The following is a 20406-nucleotide window of genomic DNA, read 5'->3' on the forward strand; positions in this document are numbered from 1 at the left end:
CAAAGGCTAGGTTCTGGAGAGCCTTTAACAGAAACCTGGCTTTTTAGCTTAAACTGAGGGGAGAAGCAGGGTATAATTAAAAGGAAAAAACAGGTCCCTGGGATGAAAGAAGAGGAGCTTGGATGAGACCTCTAGGACTAAGGGATTACTGAAACAGGGAACATAGATCATTAGAGCTGTTAGGGTCCTTAGAGGTCATCTACTATTGGACCCTCTCATTTTTCAGGGGGGAAGAAAGAAGGAAAAAGCTCAACACAGATAAGGGAAGTGAGTTGCCCAATGCAGACATTTGTTAAATGCCTATGGTGTGCCGCGAGGTGGCATGTTTTGAATCCAGGTTCTGACACTACTTCCTTTACATTGTAAGCTCCTTGAGGGCAGGGACTGTTTTTTCTCTCTTTTTGCATCCCCAGCATTTAGTGCAGTGCTCAGCTCATATGTAGTAGGTGATTAATAAATATTTATTGATTGTATGACCCTGGGCAAGTCACTTAACCTCCCTCTTCTTCAATTTCCTCAACTGTAAATGGGGATAATAATAGCATGTACCTCCTGGGGTTGTTGTGAGAATGAAATGCAATCATATTTGTAAAGTGCTTAGCATAATTGCAATGCTTGCTTTATTAATTTTATCCATTCATTCATTTAGAGAGTGTTGTGGAAGAAACTAAGGGAGATAGAGAGTTTAGATAAGACTCAGACTCTACCTTCATGGATCTTACAGTCTATTTTTTAAAAATCAGTGGATTTGGAATCAGTATAGTAGAAAGTTCATAAGATTTGGAGTCAAAAAACCTTGACTAGTTACAGAACTATGCACAAATCACTTCCTCTCTCTGAGCCTCAGTTTCTTCACTTGTAAAATGAGAGACTTGTAATTCATGAAGTCTCATGTCCCTACCAGCTCTTGGTTCAGGTGCTATGATGTTATGCTCCTGTGATATATATATATATATACAGAGGAGCATGGTGCTATTTCATATGGAGGATGGAGTATAGGTAACAAGTCAAAGGGAGGGTGATTTCAAAGCCTCAGGAAGTCCACAAGTTTTCCTTGAGTGAAAGCCAAAGTGATGGTAATGGCAGGGTGCCCTGGTGCTCTGTCACAGTCCTGGAATCAATGATTTGTCTGAAAAGCCTTAGAATCCTCCTTGAGCTGCCATGGTCATCTATGGCTCTTAGCAGACCTCTCCCAACCAGGACAGAAGAGTTCACTTTTTTGACAGGCACAGAGTGAAATCTCCCTAACTCCAATTATCTCAGCTCTTCTTGCTCTGAAAACAATGGGGGTTTCAGAAAATGTGACTATTAAAAGCTGGGTTGTGACAACCTTTGACCTTGGCAGTGAGGAGCCCTAAAGCTAACATAGGTAATACCCTCTCAGCCACCACCTCTAACATGAGCATTTCTTTTCTTCCTTTTCTTTTTCCTTTCTCCCTTCCTTTTCTTTCCCATCTTTATTCATCTTCCTCTTTCTCCCCTATTTCTTTTATTTCTTCCTTCTCCCAAAATTCTTTTCTTTGATGTGCTTCTTCCTTCTCTCCTCTGTCTTCTTCCTTTCTCTTTTACTACTATTCTTTTTCTCTCTTTCATCCCCTCCTACTTTTTCTTCCCTATTCTACATCCCCACCTCTGGTCTAATCTCAACCCTTGATGGAGATCCTCAGGTTCAAAGGGCTTCCTTCCCCTGCTGAGGAAGATTGAGGGAGAAGTGCTGTCAATTGTCATGAAAACATCTGTGATAAGGAAACTGAGGCACAAAGTTCTGAGCAAGATCAGCTTATTTGTATGACTAGCAAACATCAGTTGGATCTCTCAGTAGTTAAGGATGCACCTGACTGTCAGAGCAGCTCTTTTATACAGCTAAAAAGGTAGCAGATTACACAAGGTACAAAAATAGTACAGTGATGCAAATCACATCTATGACCGTGATTGGTCTGATAAAAAGATGGAGAGTGGGCTCTGCTTGGCTTGACCTAGAGTCAGGATTTCCACAACCCAGGCCAACTGGAAAAAAAAAACACAGAGTTGACTAATATCCTCTGGAAGGTCTTGAGGTAGTCAAGTACCTTACTGTAAGATTATTACTGTTTAGTTGTTCAGCCATGTCTGACTCTTCATGACCCCATGGACATATGGTCCATGGGGTTTTCTTGGCAAAGATCCTGGCATGGTTTGCATTTCCTTCTCTAGTGCATTAAGGAAGAGATTAAATGACTTACCCAGCTAGTAAGTGTCACACAGCTAGTAAGTGTCTAAGGCCACATGTGAACTCAGATCTTCTTGACTCCAGACCCAGTGCTCTTTCCACTGAGCCACCAGGCTGCCTCCTACCTTAAGATCCCCCCCCCAATATTTAAACCCATTTTTAAATTAAAAAATTAAGATTTGCCCCCATATTTTTAATTGAGTTTAATTAGCTCAATAAGCCTTGTCCCTTCTTCTACAACTACATCCCCAATGTCCCTTCCAAAAAGAAAGTTTGAATCAGCTTGAAGAACTTCCCAGATTTGGTATTGGGAGACAAATGAGATGCGGGGATACATAAGCCAGGCAAGCGTTCTGGTCTCTTGGAAGTCAGGAATGGTGTCTCATTGTCTCAGCTCTACCAATCATTTGCTTTTGACTTTAGGCAAATAGCCCCATCTCTCTGAGCCTCAGTTGCCTCATCTGGAGAATACGGATAATAATAGCCTCCCCTACCAGTATCATACGGTTGTCATGAAGAACAAATTAAATGATGGTTTTAGGTATTACCGTATTTCCCCATGTATAAGACACGCCTTCATTTTGGGGCCTGAAATTTGAAAAAAAATGTATTACATAAAGTTATTGAACTCAAGTTTTATTCATCTGCTCATAGATTTCAGGCATCTTTTGGTCAAGTCTGGTGCATGTACACATGTTTAGTCCATTCTGTTTCATGAACCCGAAGCACCAATTGTGTAGTCCTTTGCAATCAGTAACTTCTTTCTCATCAGCAATTCTTCTTGCCTCATGCTGAACTATGTTTGTGGACACAGGAATTCCAATTACCCTTTGCTCTTCAATTCCCTCTCTAAATCAGGCCATTTTTCTGACTTGCCTCTCATTGCTTTCTGCTGTGGCATCTTCGGTAGGGTTTCTTTTTCCTGTAGCCAGTCTTGGATTGTTTTCTCAGTTGGAGGAGGACCAAACTTACATTCAGCAGCATGATTTCCATTCACTTTTTCAAACTGGATCACTTTTAACTTAAATTCAGCACTGTACGAAAATCTTTTCTGAGCCATTTCTGGGCAGAACGTGGCAAAATGTAACCTAATATACCGGTAACAAATGTGAAACAATTGAGCGCAAAGACAACAATTGCAAAAAAGTGGGAAATGCAAGTAAAAAAAAATTTACAATAATGAGTGCAAGAATAAGCATGGAAAAGCAGGAAATGCAAGTAAAAAAAATCTACAACTACTGCATAAAACACACCCAGTTTTTAGACCCCAAATTTTTCAAAAAAGGGTGCATCTTATACATGGGGAAATATATTACTTTCCCTAAGAGTAAATAGCTTTCAAGGGTGTTTGTGAATTTATGTTATTTTTCACCATGCCCTTCCCTCACTAGATGCTCTGTGAGCTTCTACAGATCCCCAGTCATCCTGATCCATGTTTGGCCACTGGACCCAAATGGCTCTGGAGGAGAAAGTGAGGCTGGTGATTTTGCACAGCCCTCCCTCACTCAAATCAAATTCAATTGCAAGTCATGTTTTCATCTCCCTGATGTCATGGTCCTCTTCCAGAACAAAGGATAAGCCACAACTACAACAGATCAGGGACTGTGTCCTCTACAGCAGACTATAAAATCCTTCAAGATCTGTCCAAAATCAAAGACTCTTTTGACTTGGAGTGGGGTGGGATAAGAAAGGGGAGGTGATGGCCGCATGCACTACAGTCTAATGAGGCATTTTTTTAAAAGCAGGTTCTGAGTCCCAGCTGCCAGTTGGAAAGCTGGAAGTTTTCCCGATTAGCTTGATAACAATACAAAAGCAGCCAGGAAAGCCAAGCATGGCTAGTGCCAGCATAATCAAACACTCATCAGTATCACAGATAGGGCAATAGATCTCACAGCCTTGATGGGAAGGGTGGGTTCTCATCAGCATTCGAGGGGTGAGTTGGAGGAGCTCTGTGCTTATGGGGAGGGGGGAGAAGAGGAGAGGAAAGCTGGCAGCAGGGAAGCAAGAACACCGAGACAAGAGATTTGTTAGTTGCTTCTCTCTACTGGAAACTTTTTAGAAAACAAGATGCTAGACCACTTATATACACAGTAACACAATGCCTACGCCCACAGCCCTACACTCACTCACACAAACGAATTCACACCCCTCCAGCCTCCTACACATTTACAAATACATACAGCCCCTTCACACAAGGGCCAGTCCTCAGTAGAGGTGGAGTAGGTGGTTTGATTTCTGGAAGGATGAGGGCGTGAAGAAAGAATACCTCCCATCTCAGGGGCCTGGGTGACTACAAAGCTTCAGGGAAGAACAAAGCCTTCTTTCCCTGAGAGGTTAGGGATAAGATTTAAGCCATCACTATGTCTGAGAGGAGGCATGGAGGGGCTTTTACTTTCAACCTGAGAGGCAGTGGGCTTAACTGCTGAGAGTCCTAGATTTGGAGTCAAAAGGGCTGGGTTCAAACTTTGACTGATATTAACCACTGGTATGACTTTAGACAGGTCATTTAACCCCATTGGACCTCAGTTTCCAAATCTGTAGAATGAGGAGACATAGTCCCTTAACCCAAGGCCCCTTCCAGGTTTAGAGCTTTTAATTAGTGTCAGATGATTTCCTAAGAGAAAATTTCAGGGGCTAGGGGCTGAGGGAGGAAGAAGGCTCTAAACATCTGGAAAGAGGAGGAAGGCTTCTAGAAGGCAAGAAACTGGAGGCTGAGGGCACTGAACAGAAGTTTATCCTACTTGACATTTTTCCCCCCGAGGTTACATACTATCTAAACACATGTTCGTGTACATATGGACTTTTTGTTGTTCAGTCGTTGCACTCGTGTCTCACTCTTCATAACCTTGGTTGGGGTTTTCTTGGCAACGATACTGGAGTGGATTACCATTTCCTTCTCCAGCTCATTTTACAGTTGAGGAAACTGAGGCAAACAGGGTTATATGACTTGCTAGAATCACACAGCTAGTAAGTGTCTGAGGCCACATTTGAACCCAGAAAAATGAGTCTTCCTAACTCCAAGCTTGGCCCTCTAGTTGGACCTACACATCTATATTCACCATCCCACAACACACACACACACACACACACACACACACACACACACACACAGACATCCCCCCCACTCACATAACCCCATTGAAACAATTACACACAACCCTAAATATACAGTACATTAATTCTTCCACGTAAGGACATATACTCATGAACTTTACATGTCCATATGATTCTGGTAGATAAATCAGTCAATAAACATTTATTAAATGCTTCCTATGTATGTTCCAGGCACCACGTTAAATGGTGAGGTTATGAAGAAAGGCAGATGGTAGGTAGGGTAGAGGGCTTTGCCTCTTTAAATAGGTTAAGGGAGGGGCTCTGGGAGAAATGGCTTCTCCCAAATAGCTCTCCAATCACTGGCTCTGGTTTCTAAAATTATTAAAGCACTGCCTCTATAAGCTGTTTCTTTTTAAAGGCAGGTATCCTTATAAGGCAGTAAGACTTTCAGTTCAATTCAGCATGTATTAAGAATTGACTGTGTTCATCGAGGCATTGAGTGGATGAAGCAGATAGAGTACGGGGCTTGGAGTCAGGAAAACACATGTTCTTGAGTTAAATTTGGCCTCAGAAACTTATGAGCTGTTTGACCCTAGTAAGTTACTTAATTCACTTGCCTCAGTTTCCTCATCTGTGAAATGAGCTGGAGAAGGAAATGGTAATCTATTCTAGTATCCTTGCCAAGAAAACCTCAGATGGGATCATAAAGAGCCAGACATAACTGAAAACATGACTGAGCAAAAACAACTGTGCAAAATGTTGTATCGGACCCTAGAGGTACAAAGATAAAAAATAAAGAATTCCGACCTTTAAAGAAATGTGTTTAATGGTTCAGCATTAAGAACACTTACTTTGAGTCTTGAATGGTTGGGGGATCCCATCAATGTGGGTATTCTCAACATCGATGCAAATCATAATCCATCCATGCCTGCCCCTGCTTTACTACTCTCATATAGGTCTTCCAAATAGTTTGTTCCAGGAAGACTGCCCAATATGGTAGGGGCTTTCCTGAAGTTCTCCTACGTCTCAAGGATATCAATGAAGCCCAGGGATCATTTATCAGCTATTCCTCATTCTTAGTCAGACTGTCTTCTTTTCTGAGTATCCATTTCTTCGGTAAATGTCTTCCTCCTCCTGCACAATTCTTTCTTTGGGATGTGTTGCAGCCACTTATGCCCCAGCATGACCCTCTGTCTTGCTCTTTGACATTTTTTCTTTTCTTTCCCCCTGAGGTCCCATGCTATCTTAAAATATATTCATGTTCATACAAGCCTACACATTAATATTTACTCATCTGCTTTCCTCAACCATAAGATGTGGGATAAAAAGTACCTTCCTCCCATTTACAGAGGAGGAAACTGAGGCAAACAAGGTTAAGTGATTTGCCTAGAATCACACAGCTAGTAAGTGTCTGAGGCCAGATTTGAATCCAGCAAAACGAATCTTCCTAACTCCAAGCCTGGCCCTCTATCTACTTCACCACCCAGCTGGACTCACATATCTATATTCACTATCCCACCACACATACACACACACACACACACACACACACACACACACACACTCACACACACACACACACAAATTGACAACCCCCCATACTTTGAGTAGTTGAGAAGATCAAATGGTACATTATTTCTTAAAAGTTCAGTGCAGTGCCTGGAACACAGCAGGCACTGATAAATGCTTGCTTTCTTCCTTCCCATCCCTTTGGAAGATCCTCAATTTCCATTCTTTGGCCAGTGTCGTATCCTATGACTTGCATCTATATAACAGCACCAGGAGAGAATATTGATCTCAAAAAGGTGGACCTTTGTTTCAGGCAGAACTTTGCAATATCCCCAAGATGAGCCAGGCCACTTGCCTTTTCCAGTTCAATTTTGTCCCCTGTCCATTTATTTCTTCTATCCAAGATGATTATTGATCCACAACCTCTATAAGTTGTCTATCCAAATGCATATGATAGTCTGTAATAATAGGTATTCTCTATTCACTTATTTTTTTCTTCCCATGTGTATTGTTAGGCTAAACTCTTTAGAGTGATTATTTATCTAAAGTAATGATCTTGCACCTGATGCATTCAGTATCATGTCATTTGCTTGAATTCTGTGCTGTATCTTCTCCATTACAATGGCCAGCCTTTGGCAAGTTTATTTCTCCTAGTTTTACTTCTCAACATTAGCAGAAAGTCACTGAACAAGGTTATCTCTGTTGTCACATCTTTCAAGTAACTTCATATAATTCTGACAAATGCACTGCTGGAGAAAAGTCTTTGAGAGTGTATTTTATTCTATGAAATCAAATGCTTTTCATAGTTGATAAACAAGTGGGATTTTGTATTCTCTACATCTTTCTTAAAAATGAAGATGGAGTCTCCTTATCTTATCTAGACTGGAAAGAGCAATAACTACTAATAGGCTCAGTCCCACTCTGATTGGCTCAGAAACTTTGACCTGCTCCATTTCTAACCTCTACCTGATCATCCCTCCTTAGGCAGACTAGTCGTCCTCTGCTCCCCAGCCTCTCACTACATTGGTGCCAGACTTGGTGCAGAAACCTGAAGGTTTAGCCTACTAATCTTCAGAACTCCTGAGCTCAAGAGATCCACCAGCCTTATCCTCTCTGGTGGCTGGGATTACAGGAGGGAGTGCATCTGGATACCTAGCTCATCTATATCTCTCATTTAATTGTGTGATGAGAAAATTTGGTCAATTATGAAATGTTTTTTATGATAACATACTTATTTCCATCTAATACTCTCATCTAGGATACCTTCAATATTAAGTACAAATTATTCACACAATAATTCTATATAGAAAGATAAAGTAGGCATACAATTTATGGTCACTTTTTGGGATAATAATGAGATCCAGAATATCTTTTTTCCATTTCTCTAGTATCTTCCTCTGCTTCAGATACTTTGAAAATCTGTCAATGCCCTCAAAACTGTGTCACCTCTAACAAAGACCTACTCTTTGAATATTTGGTTGAGTCTGGCTGCTTTCCCTTCTTTGTTCTCTTTAGTGGAATTTCTGCTTTCTCTCTAAGCACATCCAAGACCCTGATGTTTTAATCTGTGTGTTTTGGTTCCATCGTCCTCTATGGTAAAAAGTTCCTTGTGAGATCTTTGAAGATCTTTCCTATCTTTTATTGGACTTGTCCTCTTAGCATTATACTTAAATGGCATCTGGATGACTCTACCTAGTTATATTTCTCAAATTTTTTTTAAACTGATTTTCCCTTTTACTGCTTCTTGATATTTTGTGAGGCGATTTTACTCCAATTTTTCAGTATTCTGCTTGGTAGGAATTTTAAAATGAGTTTATATTCCAAACTAGTATTCTTCACTGCCATACTAATCTCCGCTTGGGAAATAGGTCAAGAGTTTCTTGACGAAGGTGGTTTTTTAGCTTTTTTGGTCTCATTGTGATAATTTACATTGATTAAACTTCTGTATGAACTTGTCAAAAATGGTGTCAATGTCCTTTCCTCCATCCATTTTCCATTTAAGGGAGGCATCAATATCTTATTTAAATAGATCAAGCTGAAGTTATTTTAATTGAATGCTATATCTGTTCTCATCTTTATTCTTTCTTCAAGCTATTCTTTGCTTTAACAAATCAGGGATTTGACTACACATAGGTAGCTGATTCATGAATGACTTAGGCAGCAATCCTGACTGCTAAAAATCTAATTACTTAATTTTTATGATGTTATTTGATACTCTCCATGTCCTGCACCTTCCAATTATTTTCTTGGAGGAAATATTAATGGTATATAGAAGTGAGTCTTCTGTGTAGTCAATAAATCTTTGGCCTCTCATTGTTTTCTCTTGAACCATATTTCCTAACCATTTTTGCTGTCCTCACCTTTGCAATGAAATCACCAAGTGTTGAGGTATACGTTGATTTAATGTGGAAGGTTTTTTTCAGTTCTTCAGAGTTTGTTTTATTTCTTTATCCCCTGTAACATATGCTGGAACCAAAGCTGAAATTATATTCATTGATTTTCTTTTTGCACGTAGTCATCATGAACACTATAGTATGAGATGACCAAATGTCCCATGAGATGATGTGGATTTGAAATGGATGCCCATTCTTGTGAATGGGTAGCTAGGTGGTGTAGTGGAACAAGTGCCAGGCCTCGAGTCAGGAAGACTCATCATTGTGAGTTCAAATCCAGCCTCGGACACTGTGTGTCATCTGTGTGACCCTGGACAAGTCACCTGTTTGCCTCAGTTTCCTCATCTATAAAATGAGCTAGAGAAGGAAATGACAAACTACTCCAGTATCTTTTTCCAAGAAAACCTCCAAAATGGGTCACAAAGAGTCAGACATGACTGAAAACAACTAAGCAACAATTGCCTGTGGATTCACAGTGAAAACAAACTTCATTACCTTCTCTGTTTTATTCACCAAGAAGAGCTGTGAGCCATCCTCTGTTTACCAGTAAATTCCTTTTGTCTTTTGGTTTCTTTTATAGAGAGCATGTCAAAACCGATGCAACTGACTTCCTTCAGCAATGTGTTCCCTTGGTCCTTGGCCAAGGGTCTGACATTTAGAATACCAACAACCAAGTTAATGTTGGTAGATGGTCTAATAACTGTGGTTATTGGTCTAAAATGGTCTAACAACTATGGTCCTTGACTAGGGGTAGGACATTTAGACTACCAACAGCCAGGTTAATGTTTATAGATGGTCTAATAACTATGATTCTTGGAATCTTCCACTCTTTTTTCTGATACTCTGATGAAGTACAGACCTTGGGACCATTTTATATTTTCCTTCGTTTAATAGTTTGCCAAAGAATTGCTCACCAAGTAGTCAGCCTATTGGTCAATACAGAACCTCTCTGCTAGATTGGTCTTCAGAAAGCAGAAACTATCTTGTCCTTCAAAGAATCTAGACCCACTCCCCCAACTTATGATAAAGCATCTGAGTAGGAATTTGTGTGGAATCCTTACTCTCTACACAGTAAAAACCAAGTAGATGATGAATTCCAGTTGTCCAGATTTTGATATGTAGTTGGATGGACTGCTTATAGAGTTAATCCATCAGTGGATATCTCTCAGATGCATATTACAAATGGGCAATGAGTTGGGCCCAAAGTTGAACAGGAAGAGGAGGAGAGTGAACTGGATTGTCTATCTTTCAAGTAATCTTGTTTAATTTTGACATAATGATATCAGACGCCTCTTAATGATCCTAAACTTCTCCCTGAAACAACGGTACATCATTTGAATATGATTTTTCTTCTAGGTATGTTGTATAACTGCAAGTCATGGAATACTACACTCTCAAAAATTTAAATTGAGGGTCACCTAGAAGGGGATGCTCCATTTTTGCATATAAGTATGATATAAATTAGAATGTGTTGGAGGAAAAATGGCGCAGGAGAAGTGCTGTAGGAATATTTGAGGATGGAGAAGAGAGCACTCTTACCTAGGGAGATCCTAGAAAGCTTCATGGAAGATGTGGTACCTGAGCTGGGCCTTAAAGAAATAAAAGGATTTCAACATCTAGAGATGTGAAAGAAATGCTTTCTGGACATGATGGATGAAAATACACAGGGGCAGTAAAGGGCACTTCTGATATATATTGACATTATGACCCTGGACAAATCTCTAGAATCATAAGTTGCAGAGAAGGTACCAATCTGGGAACAAGTAATATTTGTAGGGGGCAAGGATATAGTGTACATACAATGCAATAGTGTGAAATAAAGGTGATAAAGGCAAGTTGGAGGCAAATTTTGGAGAATCTTAAATATGAGACAGAAGTTTGTATTTTAGGCAATAGGGAGCTACTGAAGGCTCTTGAACTAGGGAAATGACATGATTAAACCTATGTAGTGAGAGATATGACATTTATACTTTAATATGGCCTAGCTTATACTACTTTTGTCGAGAGATATGGAGCCTAAATGTGTGCAGTAAAGGAACAGAGATCTTATTAGGGAAAGAAGAGAGGAAGGAGAGAGAATTTTAGATCAGCTGCCTTCTCTCGCTGCCCCCTCATCCTATGGGTGAGTTCTTCTCCATTTTGGGGAAGGTCCCAGACCAATCTAGACCAACCATCATTCTTTCTCTGGACTTTACCACCATGTTTGTACCTGTTTCTTCCTCCCTTCCCTCATGGACACTCCTCACCTCTGAGTCTGTATTGATATAGCACAGTTCCTGACACATATTAAGCTCCTAATTAATGCTGTTCCACTTAACTTGATCACAGGCACTGTCTAGGAGGGGAAGCCTGATGAGGTAATGAACTGGTTGTTATAAGGGTTCTGGCAGCCCCCAAAATCCACAAAAAGCAAGAGATGCAGAAAGGGAGGTGACCGAAAAGGAAGCATGGCCCTTTGCCAACCTTACCCATCACAGCACAAATATGCATGTAGATACACCTGCAGCCTAGGGCTCTCTACATAAGGCCACCTTTGTCACTTAATAACCATTTTTTCTCTCCACTGCTTCCTGAATAGCAACTCCTTTCTCCAGGCTCTCTTGATTGGCCAATTATCATTAGAATCTGAATGCTCCTGCCTTTCAGGGCCTGACCCCTCATCACTTGCATGCCCAGCCACCCCATGGAGAATTGGTTGCGGCAGATTACACCTCCCATTAGCGGTTCAGCACAATTATGTCTTGATCTGATTACCCTCTTTCCTGAACTTGGGTGAGGAGGAGAGGGTGGGAGGGAGGAAGGAATAGAGGCCAGATGTGCTGTTCACACCCTGAGAAGGATAGATATCCCTCACGTGGGCCTGTGAAGCCCCCATCCTGATCTCCCACGAGGTCCTCTGAAGTGGTTATTAGGAGAGATCTAGCTCCCATAAGACTGTTAGGCCAGCTGATAGAATGATTCCCAAGATCACGCTAACTCCATCTCCTGAGCTCCTTCCTGGCTTTTGCCCCTCAAAACCTTTAAAAGTAATAGACATTATTTTAAAAATAGCCATAGTTAGCATTTCTGTGGCCTATGCGCCGTGCACTGTGCTAAGCACTGTACCATTATTGTATCATTTGATCCTCACAACAACCCTGTGAGGTACGTGATATTATCATTTGCATTTTACAGGAAAACTGAGGAAACTGAGGCAAGCAGAGGTTAAGTGACCTCTTTGGGATTATACAGCTAGTAAGTGTCTGAGGCTGGATTTAAACTCAAGACTTCCTGACTCTAGGCACAGTGTTCTATCCACTATTCCACCTAAATCAGCGGGACCTGGGCTCAAATCCCACTTCTGATATATATTGGCATTATAACCCTGGACAAATCTCTAGACCCATAAGTTGCAGAGAAGGTACCAATCTGCATTGGTAGAGAAATGCCCTGTACAAATTGTCTCCAAAGTGAAGGCTGAATCTACGGGGTAGGAGGGGGACAGAGAAGGTGTGACCTCAAGAGTTCCATGATCAACCAATCAGATGGTAAGATGATGGGTTCCAGCCCAAACTTTCTAATCTATCAAGGGCTTTGTTTGTTATATTTATAACCACACCATCACTTTCAATCTTTACGCACACATTACTCTACCATTCCACCCCCTCCAATATCTGTCTAAGTTCTCAATCTGTCCACTTCTATCCCAGGGTAGGCTCTTCAGGGCAATTATAACCTAAACCCAACTCAGGAGCCCATATCAGCAGCTGCATCAAGTTGGGATTTAAAAAAAAAAGACCTTTTCCCAGTATAACCATGTCCTGTTCCCCAGATCACCTTATACTTAAAACTGGCACCCCTTAGCTGGCTTTGTACTCCTTGGTTAACTCTTCTCTGTGTCAGTAGTGGTAAGAGCCCCAGCCTATTCTCACCTGCTCACTACATTTTGGTTTTGGTGGGATAGAATAAGTCCCTGTGGCTGAGTGGGCACAGCTAGGTTGCGACCTACAGAACATTATCTTCCCACCCTTTTCCTTTCCCCTATTTCTCTTGATGGAATCATCGTCACCCTTCCATGTAGAAGGTATGACTTGAAATATGAATCCAGCACTCTAGTGCTGTTATCTTAGGCACAACAGGTTCACAATCACAGTTCCATCCCTAATCCCTCATCTTCACTCATCCCACATACTCACATACTTGCCAAATCTCATTTCTACGTCTATAACTTCTTGTGTACCTGCTCCCTTCCCTCTGCTCATACAGCTACAACTCAAGCACAAGCGTTCATCACCTCTCACCAGAACTATTGCAATAGCCTCTTAAAAGGTCTCCACACCTCAAGCCTTTTCCCTGTTCTGATCCTTCTCCCACGTGTCTGCCAAAGTGGTTTTCTTAATGGGCAGGTCTGCCCACATCGCCCCCCCCCCATTCGATAAATTCCAGTGGTTTCTCACTGCCCCTAGGGAGAAATATTCTATCGTTATCTCAACCTTTTTAATTTCTACTTTGTACAAGTTTTATACTGCACAGAATTATTAGCATACTAGTACATGAATGTTGCTTAAGTAAATAAATGTATGTTGATGTATTTCTATTTTTTAGCAATGTGAGTTTGTGATCAAAAAAGTTTGGAGACCTGCCTTATACTGATGAAATTACAGGATCACAGGTTCTGTCCAAAAGGTTTACAAACTAATTTCCTTGAAACAATCCTGTAAGGTAGTAGCTGCTAGCATTTTTTTTTTGACTTAACTGGTGATTTCACATGTCTAAGCAATTCCCAGTGAGGAAACTTCATCTATCAGTGTTCAAGGTTAGAAGACTTACCAAGAGCAAGTACTAGGACCCAAGTCTTCCTAACTTCCATTATACTGCTGGGTTGCCAATATTATTGCCCCCACTTTATAGATAGGGAACTGAGATTCAGAGGACAAGGACTCACCTAACATCACACAGCTAGTAAGTGTTGGAGACAGGCCTTGACCTCACAAATTTGGACTCTTTAGACCGGTGCTTTTACCCACTACCACATGGTTCCTTTTGCCTGGGATCCCCTCCTAGCTGTACAAGTCTTAGCCCTCCAGCAGAACCCACTTCCTTAATGAAGACATGTATGACCATTGCAGACCCCTTCTGTGAAATCTTACAGCATTTGTAGTCTGTACTACACTATTTAGCACCTAATCTTCTCTCATATTCTCCTACTCCCACCCCACAATGTGCCTACCACACTGTAAGGTCTCAAGATACTGACAAATATGATGGATCTATTAAGGATGAATGGTGTCTTTCATAAGCTACACATGTGGTTATCAAGCATATATGCCCACAAGCTCATGGATAGCAATGAGGTCCTTTGGAATGAATGGATGAATGAATGGATGGATCAACGGATAAATGGATGGATGAAGACATAGATGCAGCGGTGGGATTCAGCCAGTTCGCACCAGTTCAGCAGAACCAGTATCTAATTTTATGTTGAGTTCAGCCAAACCGATTGTTAGCAGGGGCAGGGCCTGCGCCCACCACATCAGCAGCTGCAGCGGCACTTTGGCTCGGTTCCGTGGAGAACCAGTTGTTAATTTATTTTAATCCCACCACTGCATAGATTAATTAATGAATGCATGTATGGATGCATGAATGAATGAATGATGAATGAGCAAGCATTTGTTAAGTGCTTACTATATGCCAGGTACTATGGAAAACAGAAGTAACCCAAGCAGGTTTTCTCATGTCAATTACTAGCACTATCACTTTTCCTTAATTGCTCAGCTTTGGCCTTCTCTCAACCACCAGCAAACCCTCCTTAACAGGCAACATTGAGTACAGAAGCCAAGGCTCCTCTAGCCATGGGCCTAGCTACCCAGGGTGACCTAGAAGAGAGGAAAAGTACGCAAGATCTGTGCTCAGAGCTCTGGGCTGCAGCAGCCAAGACTGACGGGTTGTCAATAGCTGCCTGTCAGCTACAAACCTCCACCCCAGTTCCCAGGTGGAACTTTTCAGACTTCACAATTTCATATTTGATATCTCAATTATGCTGCTTGACTCTGGGTTTGGGGGGAAGGAGGGATTGACAGGAGATGATGGGGCCCTTTCCTCTCTTAGAGCACAGGGGAAAGGGGCATTTCCCATATCCTGGCTGCTACTCTGAGGATTAAAATTCACCAGACAATCAGATCCAGGTGGGGAAGGCTGGTATTCGCCACTCTGGAACATAGTTTCGGCAGGGACTGGGAGACTTTCAGAAAGAACCAGATAGGCCAGAAATTCTCAAAGTTTGATTGTATTGAATTGACTTCAAATAAAAGAATTCCTACAGCTTAAAATAAGATATAGGAAGTGGGAGTAGGAGACATAGGTCATAACATTGTATTAGCTACATCCTGGAGCCATTAGGATCATAGATTTGGCACCAAAAGGGGTTTCTGGGGTCATCTAGTCCAATTCCCTCCCTTTTCCCAGGCCCAGAGAGATTGATTGTTCAGGTTCACCCAGGTAGTGTCAAAGGTGCTCTTTGATCAGAGGGAGCTAGATGGAGAGAGTCTACAGCTGGGTCTCACTTGTCTGAGGTTAAGTCAGAGGAGCTTTAGATGTGCTGAAGTTCAGGATGCAACAGGAAGAGGAAGTGAGACCAGTTATGGTCCACTGCAGAGGCTATCATGAACTCAGAACCCCAGGTCCCATGGAGCTCTTTAGCACTCCACCTCTTGGAAGTGACAGACACCTGGTCTTTTCTTTCCCATAAAACAGAGCAGCTCAGCCCCTGAATTTGGTCTTGTTCTTTTTATTTTTGTACTCATCCTCACTTTACCCCTTTGGATGTTAGATATGAAGACACTTACCAGGGGTCAATAAGTTTTTGGTCCTCATCTCTGATTTTTGTCATTGGGAGAGAACAGTTTTCAGTAAGTTAACACAGACAGACATTAAGAGCAATACAAAAGAGTGGGGCCTTTTGAGGTAATCACAAAGGGGCACAGAGGTTAACTTGGATAAGGACTGGCATAGTGGAGCACGTATGGAATACCACTTGCTGGGAAGGATCCAGAGCTGTCAGGTTCAGGAGGAGTTCTGAGCTGCAGATCATGTGACCAAACTAAGTTCCACATTAATATAGTGTAGACCTTGGGAGCAGAAAGCCACCAGATTGCCTAAGAAGGGGAAAACCTTCCTGGTTCAGAAGCAGAGCAGGACAAAGTTTGTGTCGATCAGCAGTTGACTGGCCCCTGAACCAACTGCCTGGGTGAGATAGGGACACCCAGTCTTAAAGAGGGAAAAAACTCATCTTATAGAGGAAAAAAAGAACATGGAAAGTCATAAGCAATGTCTGCATTTCTGTCAGCAGAAACCAAAGGTTGCCTCAAGAGCTTACTAGGCATTAGGGACTGGCCAGGAGATAATGGGATCTTTTGAAGATTTAAAAAGCTACAGGACCAGGTTTGTCTACAAACAGTTAGTATGATGCTGTAGGAGAAAGAGTGCTGGACTGATAGTCCAGAGACCTGGGATACCTTTTAGCTCTAACACTTGGGCATCACTTCACCTTTCTAAGACTCAGTTTCTCCATCTGTAAAACAGAGGGTTAACTAGACTAAATCAAAGGTCCCTCTAGAATAGCTTATTCATGAGACCATTTTATCCCTTTGAGAAATAAGGAGACTAGAAGCAATTCCTGGGCAAGGACTTGGGTGTTTTTCTCTATATCCCCTTACAGAGACAAACATGGTGCTGGTAGTATAGAGGGGTCTAAATAAATGACTGAATCCCTAAAGCAATAGAATGTAGGTTGGAGCCTTGGAGGAACTAGGTAAATTAGAGGTAGAGGGAGGGATAGGATGACCATTTGGTCCTCCTCAGCTCCATAAGTCTACAATCCTGCTTTGGTACACTGAGATCAGAGATGGGGCTTGGGTCACCAGAGTCCTAAACAGCTAAGTAGCTAGGAGGTACAGTGGATAGAACTCTTGGTCTGGAGTCAGAAAGACCAGAGTTGAAATCCAGCCTCAGACAGTGACTAGCTGTGTGGCTCTGGGCAAGTCATTTAACCTCTGTTTCGATTCCTCATATATAAAAATGGGGATAATAATAGCACCTAATTCCCAGAGTTGTTGTGAGGATAAAGTGAGATATTTGTAAAGCTCTTTGAAAACCTTAGAGTGCTAATAATAAATACAATTAATAACCATTTAATACAATTGCTAAATCAAAATAATTAATTAATAAAAATCTAATAAAATAAATGCTAATTACTGTTATTCCAAATAATAATAAAAATTCAGACTATTGGGCAGTGCTGCATCAAGCTAAAACACATCTGGTCTAACCACCTTTCCCAGTGGCCCAGATAGGGTGTAGGATTAGGGGGTGAACTGTGGCCAGACTGAGACTAAAGTAAGCATGGGAGTTGCAGGTCCCTGGGGTTTCTCTCTCCACTTTTGCCCCCTAACCCCTCTTCCTACGGTCAGGACAGCTCTTAGCAAGAGGAAGTACCTTCCTCATCAGCTGAGCTTACATCTCCTACCTCCATCTTCTCATCCAGAGAGAAAGAGGATTTGTCTTGGCTAAGTGGGAAAGCTTCACTTCTATTGACGCTTCTCTCCAGCACCCGGAGGGGAAAAGAAATGGGTTGGAACGTGTATGGACTGGAATACCTCTTTAACCTCTCACCTTTGTCTCACCCCCTTCCCCTTCTGTCACACCCTCTCTATGTCTCTCCCTGTTTCTTTTTCTATTTATTCATCTCTCTTTCCTGCCTCATCTGTTTTCATCTCTCTATGTTTCGTGGCCTTTTGTAACACCATGTTGGATTCTCTTCTCCCCCTTTGCCCTCCTGTTTCTGTCTCCTCTCTTCCTGTCATTTTTTCCTCCATCCTTCTCTCTGTCTCTTCTGCCCAATCTGTTCATCTCTATGTCTTTCTCTCTCTTAACCATATCTTTCTGTCTCTTGGTCTCTCCCTCGAACTCTGGCTCTTCTCCCTGGTCAAATGTCCTTACATTCGTTCCTTCATCTGCCATCCCCTGTCACTTGCTTCTTTCACCCATTTTCTTCTTCTGCTTTCCCGCTTTGTCTTTGTCTCCCTGTAACTGCATCTATCTCTGATTGCCTCCTGTCTCTTTCTCTCTCCTCTCTCTCTTATTGTCTTTGTCTCTGCCCTTCACCCAACCTACCCTCTGTGTGTCTCCTTCCCCCGACACGCCCCCCTAGGATGATCCCAGCTTCCAACAAGGCCTTCGTGGTGAACAATCTGGTGTCGGGGACCGGCTATGACCTGTGCGTGTTGGCGATGTGGGATGACACGGCCACCACCCTCACGGCCACCAATATCGTGGGCTGCGCCCAGTTCTCCACCAAGGCAGACTATCCTCAATGTCAGTCCATGCACAGTCAGATACTGGGAGGCACAATGATCCTGGTCATTGGGGGCATCATCGTGGCCACGCTGCTGGTCTTCATTGTCATCCTCATGGTGCGCTACAAGGTGTGCAATCACCAGGGTCCTGGGAAGATGAATGCCGCGGCTGTCAGCAACGTCTACTCCCAGACCAACGGGGCGCAGCCGCCGCCGCCGCCGCCACCATCCAACGCGGTACAGAACGGGGCGCCACCGCAAGTGCACCCCAAGGCGTCCATGAGGAACGAGCACTTTGGAAGCGGCAGCGGGCCGTCTGGGGCTGGGGGGGCGGGGGCGAGAGGCAGCAGGGGAGGCCTGGGGCGCAGCAGCGGCTCCTCTTCGTCCTCCAGCTCCTTGGCCAGTACGGACGGGGCGGGTGGCCGGGGCCCCTGGAGGCTCCCTCCGCCGGGCGCTCGCCCCAAGCCCAACCTCGACCGTCTCATGGGGGCCTTCGCCTCGCTGGACCTCAAGTGCCAGAGGAAGGAGGAGCCTCTAGACTCCAGGACTCCGGCCGGGGCCGGGGCTATGGGGCGTCACTCGGACCGCGAGCCACTGCTGGGGCCACCGGCGGCACGGGCCAGGAGCCTCCTGCCGCTGCCTCTGGAGTGCAAGGCGCGGCGCAGCCACTCCTTCGACATGGGGGACTTCGCGGCGGCGGGGGCGGCGTCCGGGCCGTCCGGGGGAACCGCGGCACAGGGAGGCTACAGCCCGCCGCGGAGAGTGACGAACATCTGGACCAGGCGTAGCCTCTCGGTCAATGGCATGCTCCTGCAGTTTGAGGACAGTGACCTCGTGGGGCCCAGGGGCACTTATGGCAGCTCCGAGTGGGTGATGGAGAGCACGGTGTAGATGGCGGTGGCTTCCAGAGAGCGAACCGCACCCCCTTCTACCTCCCTCTCCCGCCCCTTCCTCTCCCTTATGTCAATTCCGACCCCCATCCCCCAATCCCACCCTACTCGGCCTGTCGGTGGGATGGATGCTGGCAACAAGGTGGAAGAAATCATTCCTTTTTTATACATATATCAAGTCAATTCTCGATTATCTGCGTGCACTTTGTGGGTTATCCGAGGGCGCCGTTTACATATGGGACCACCATCCCTTGTCCTATCCCCTCCCTATCGCATCCTCCTCACCACCACCTCCATCTCAAATTCAGGTCCCCTTTTCCCAAGGCTCAGCCAGTGTGCCCTCAGGGAATGCACTGCAATTTGGCCGGAGCCCAGTATTAGGAAGGAAGAGCTCTCTAATCACAAATGCCAAGTATAGGAGGCTTTGGGATGAACTACTCTTTGTGGAGGAGCTTTTTTTTAATCGATCACCTAAAGAAACAGTCATACAGATAATGGAGAGATCACGATATATTAGAAACATTGCGCCCATGGGGCTAAACCAGTGAGGGCCAAAGCAAAGCCATGATGGGAGGATGACTGGAAGTTCTTCTCTGGTTCTGGGGGAGGCCTCTTGAATTCCCTAACACCCAAATAGTCCCATTAACTTCTCCTTCCTGCCACCAGGAACCAAGTGGCTTCTTGCTCCCTAACCCCAGTAATTTTTCCCACGCATCCTACTCTCAGGTTTCATATCAAGTTACACCCAGTTTGACACTAAATTTAAATGGGATATTTTTTAGGGAATGGAGCAGACATAAGAGTTCTATTTGGCGTCATTTGAGAATTTTTTTTCTTTTCCAATTAGGTGGGGCCGAGAGAGCTCCCAAGAACAAGAGGTAGAGTCCTCAGAACAGCTATATGAATTCCACTTAAATAATCTGAGAGTGATTGGAAAGGGGGGTATTGAGATACAGGATCAGGTATGGGGCGGGGTGGCAAAAAGGAGTCTGGGGAGAAATATGAGCCTTTTTAGAATC

General features: G+C 43.4%; 1 protein-coding gene across 1 annotated transcript in view; it reads left to right on the forward strand.

Annotated features, from left to right (window-relative positions):
• LRFN2 (leucine rich repeat and fibronectin type III domain containing 2) overlaps window positions 1-19388 on the forward strand; it is a 119431-nt gene extending 100043 nt beyond the window's left edge. Inside the window, exons 3-4 of the mRNA XM_036768067.1 lie at window positions 18353-18801; window positions 18853-19388. Coding sequence (XP_036623962.1) covers window positions 18353-18801; window positions 18853-19388 — 985 coding nt within the window. The remainder of the gene's footprint in view (window positions 1-18352; window positions 18802-18852) is intronic.
• Window positions 19389-20406: the final 1018 nt, after the last annotated feature.

Source organism: Trichosurus vulpecula, chromosome 7 (assembly GCF_011100635.1).
Source record: "Trichosurus vulpecula isolate mTriVul1 chromosome 7, mTriVul1.pri, whole genome shotgun sequence".
In the NCBI taxonomy this organism is placed as follows: domain Eukaryota; kingdom Metazoa; phylum Chordata; class Mammalia; order Diprotodontia; family Phalangeridae; genus Trichosurus; species Trichosurus vulpecula.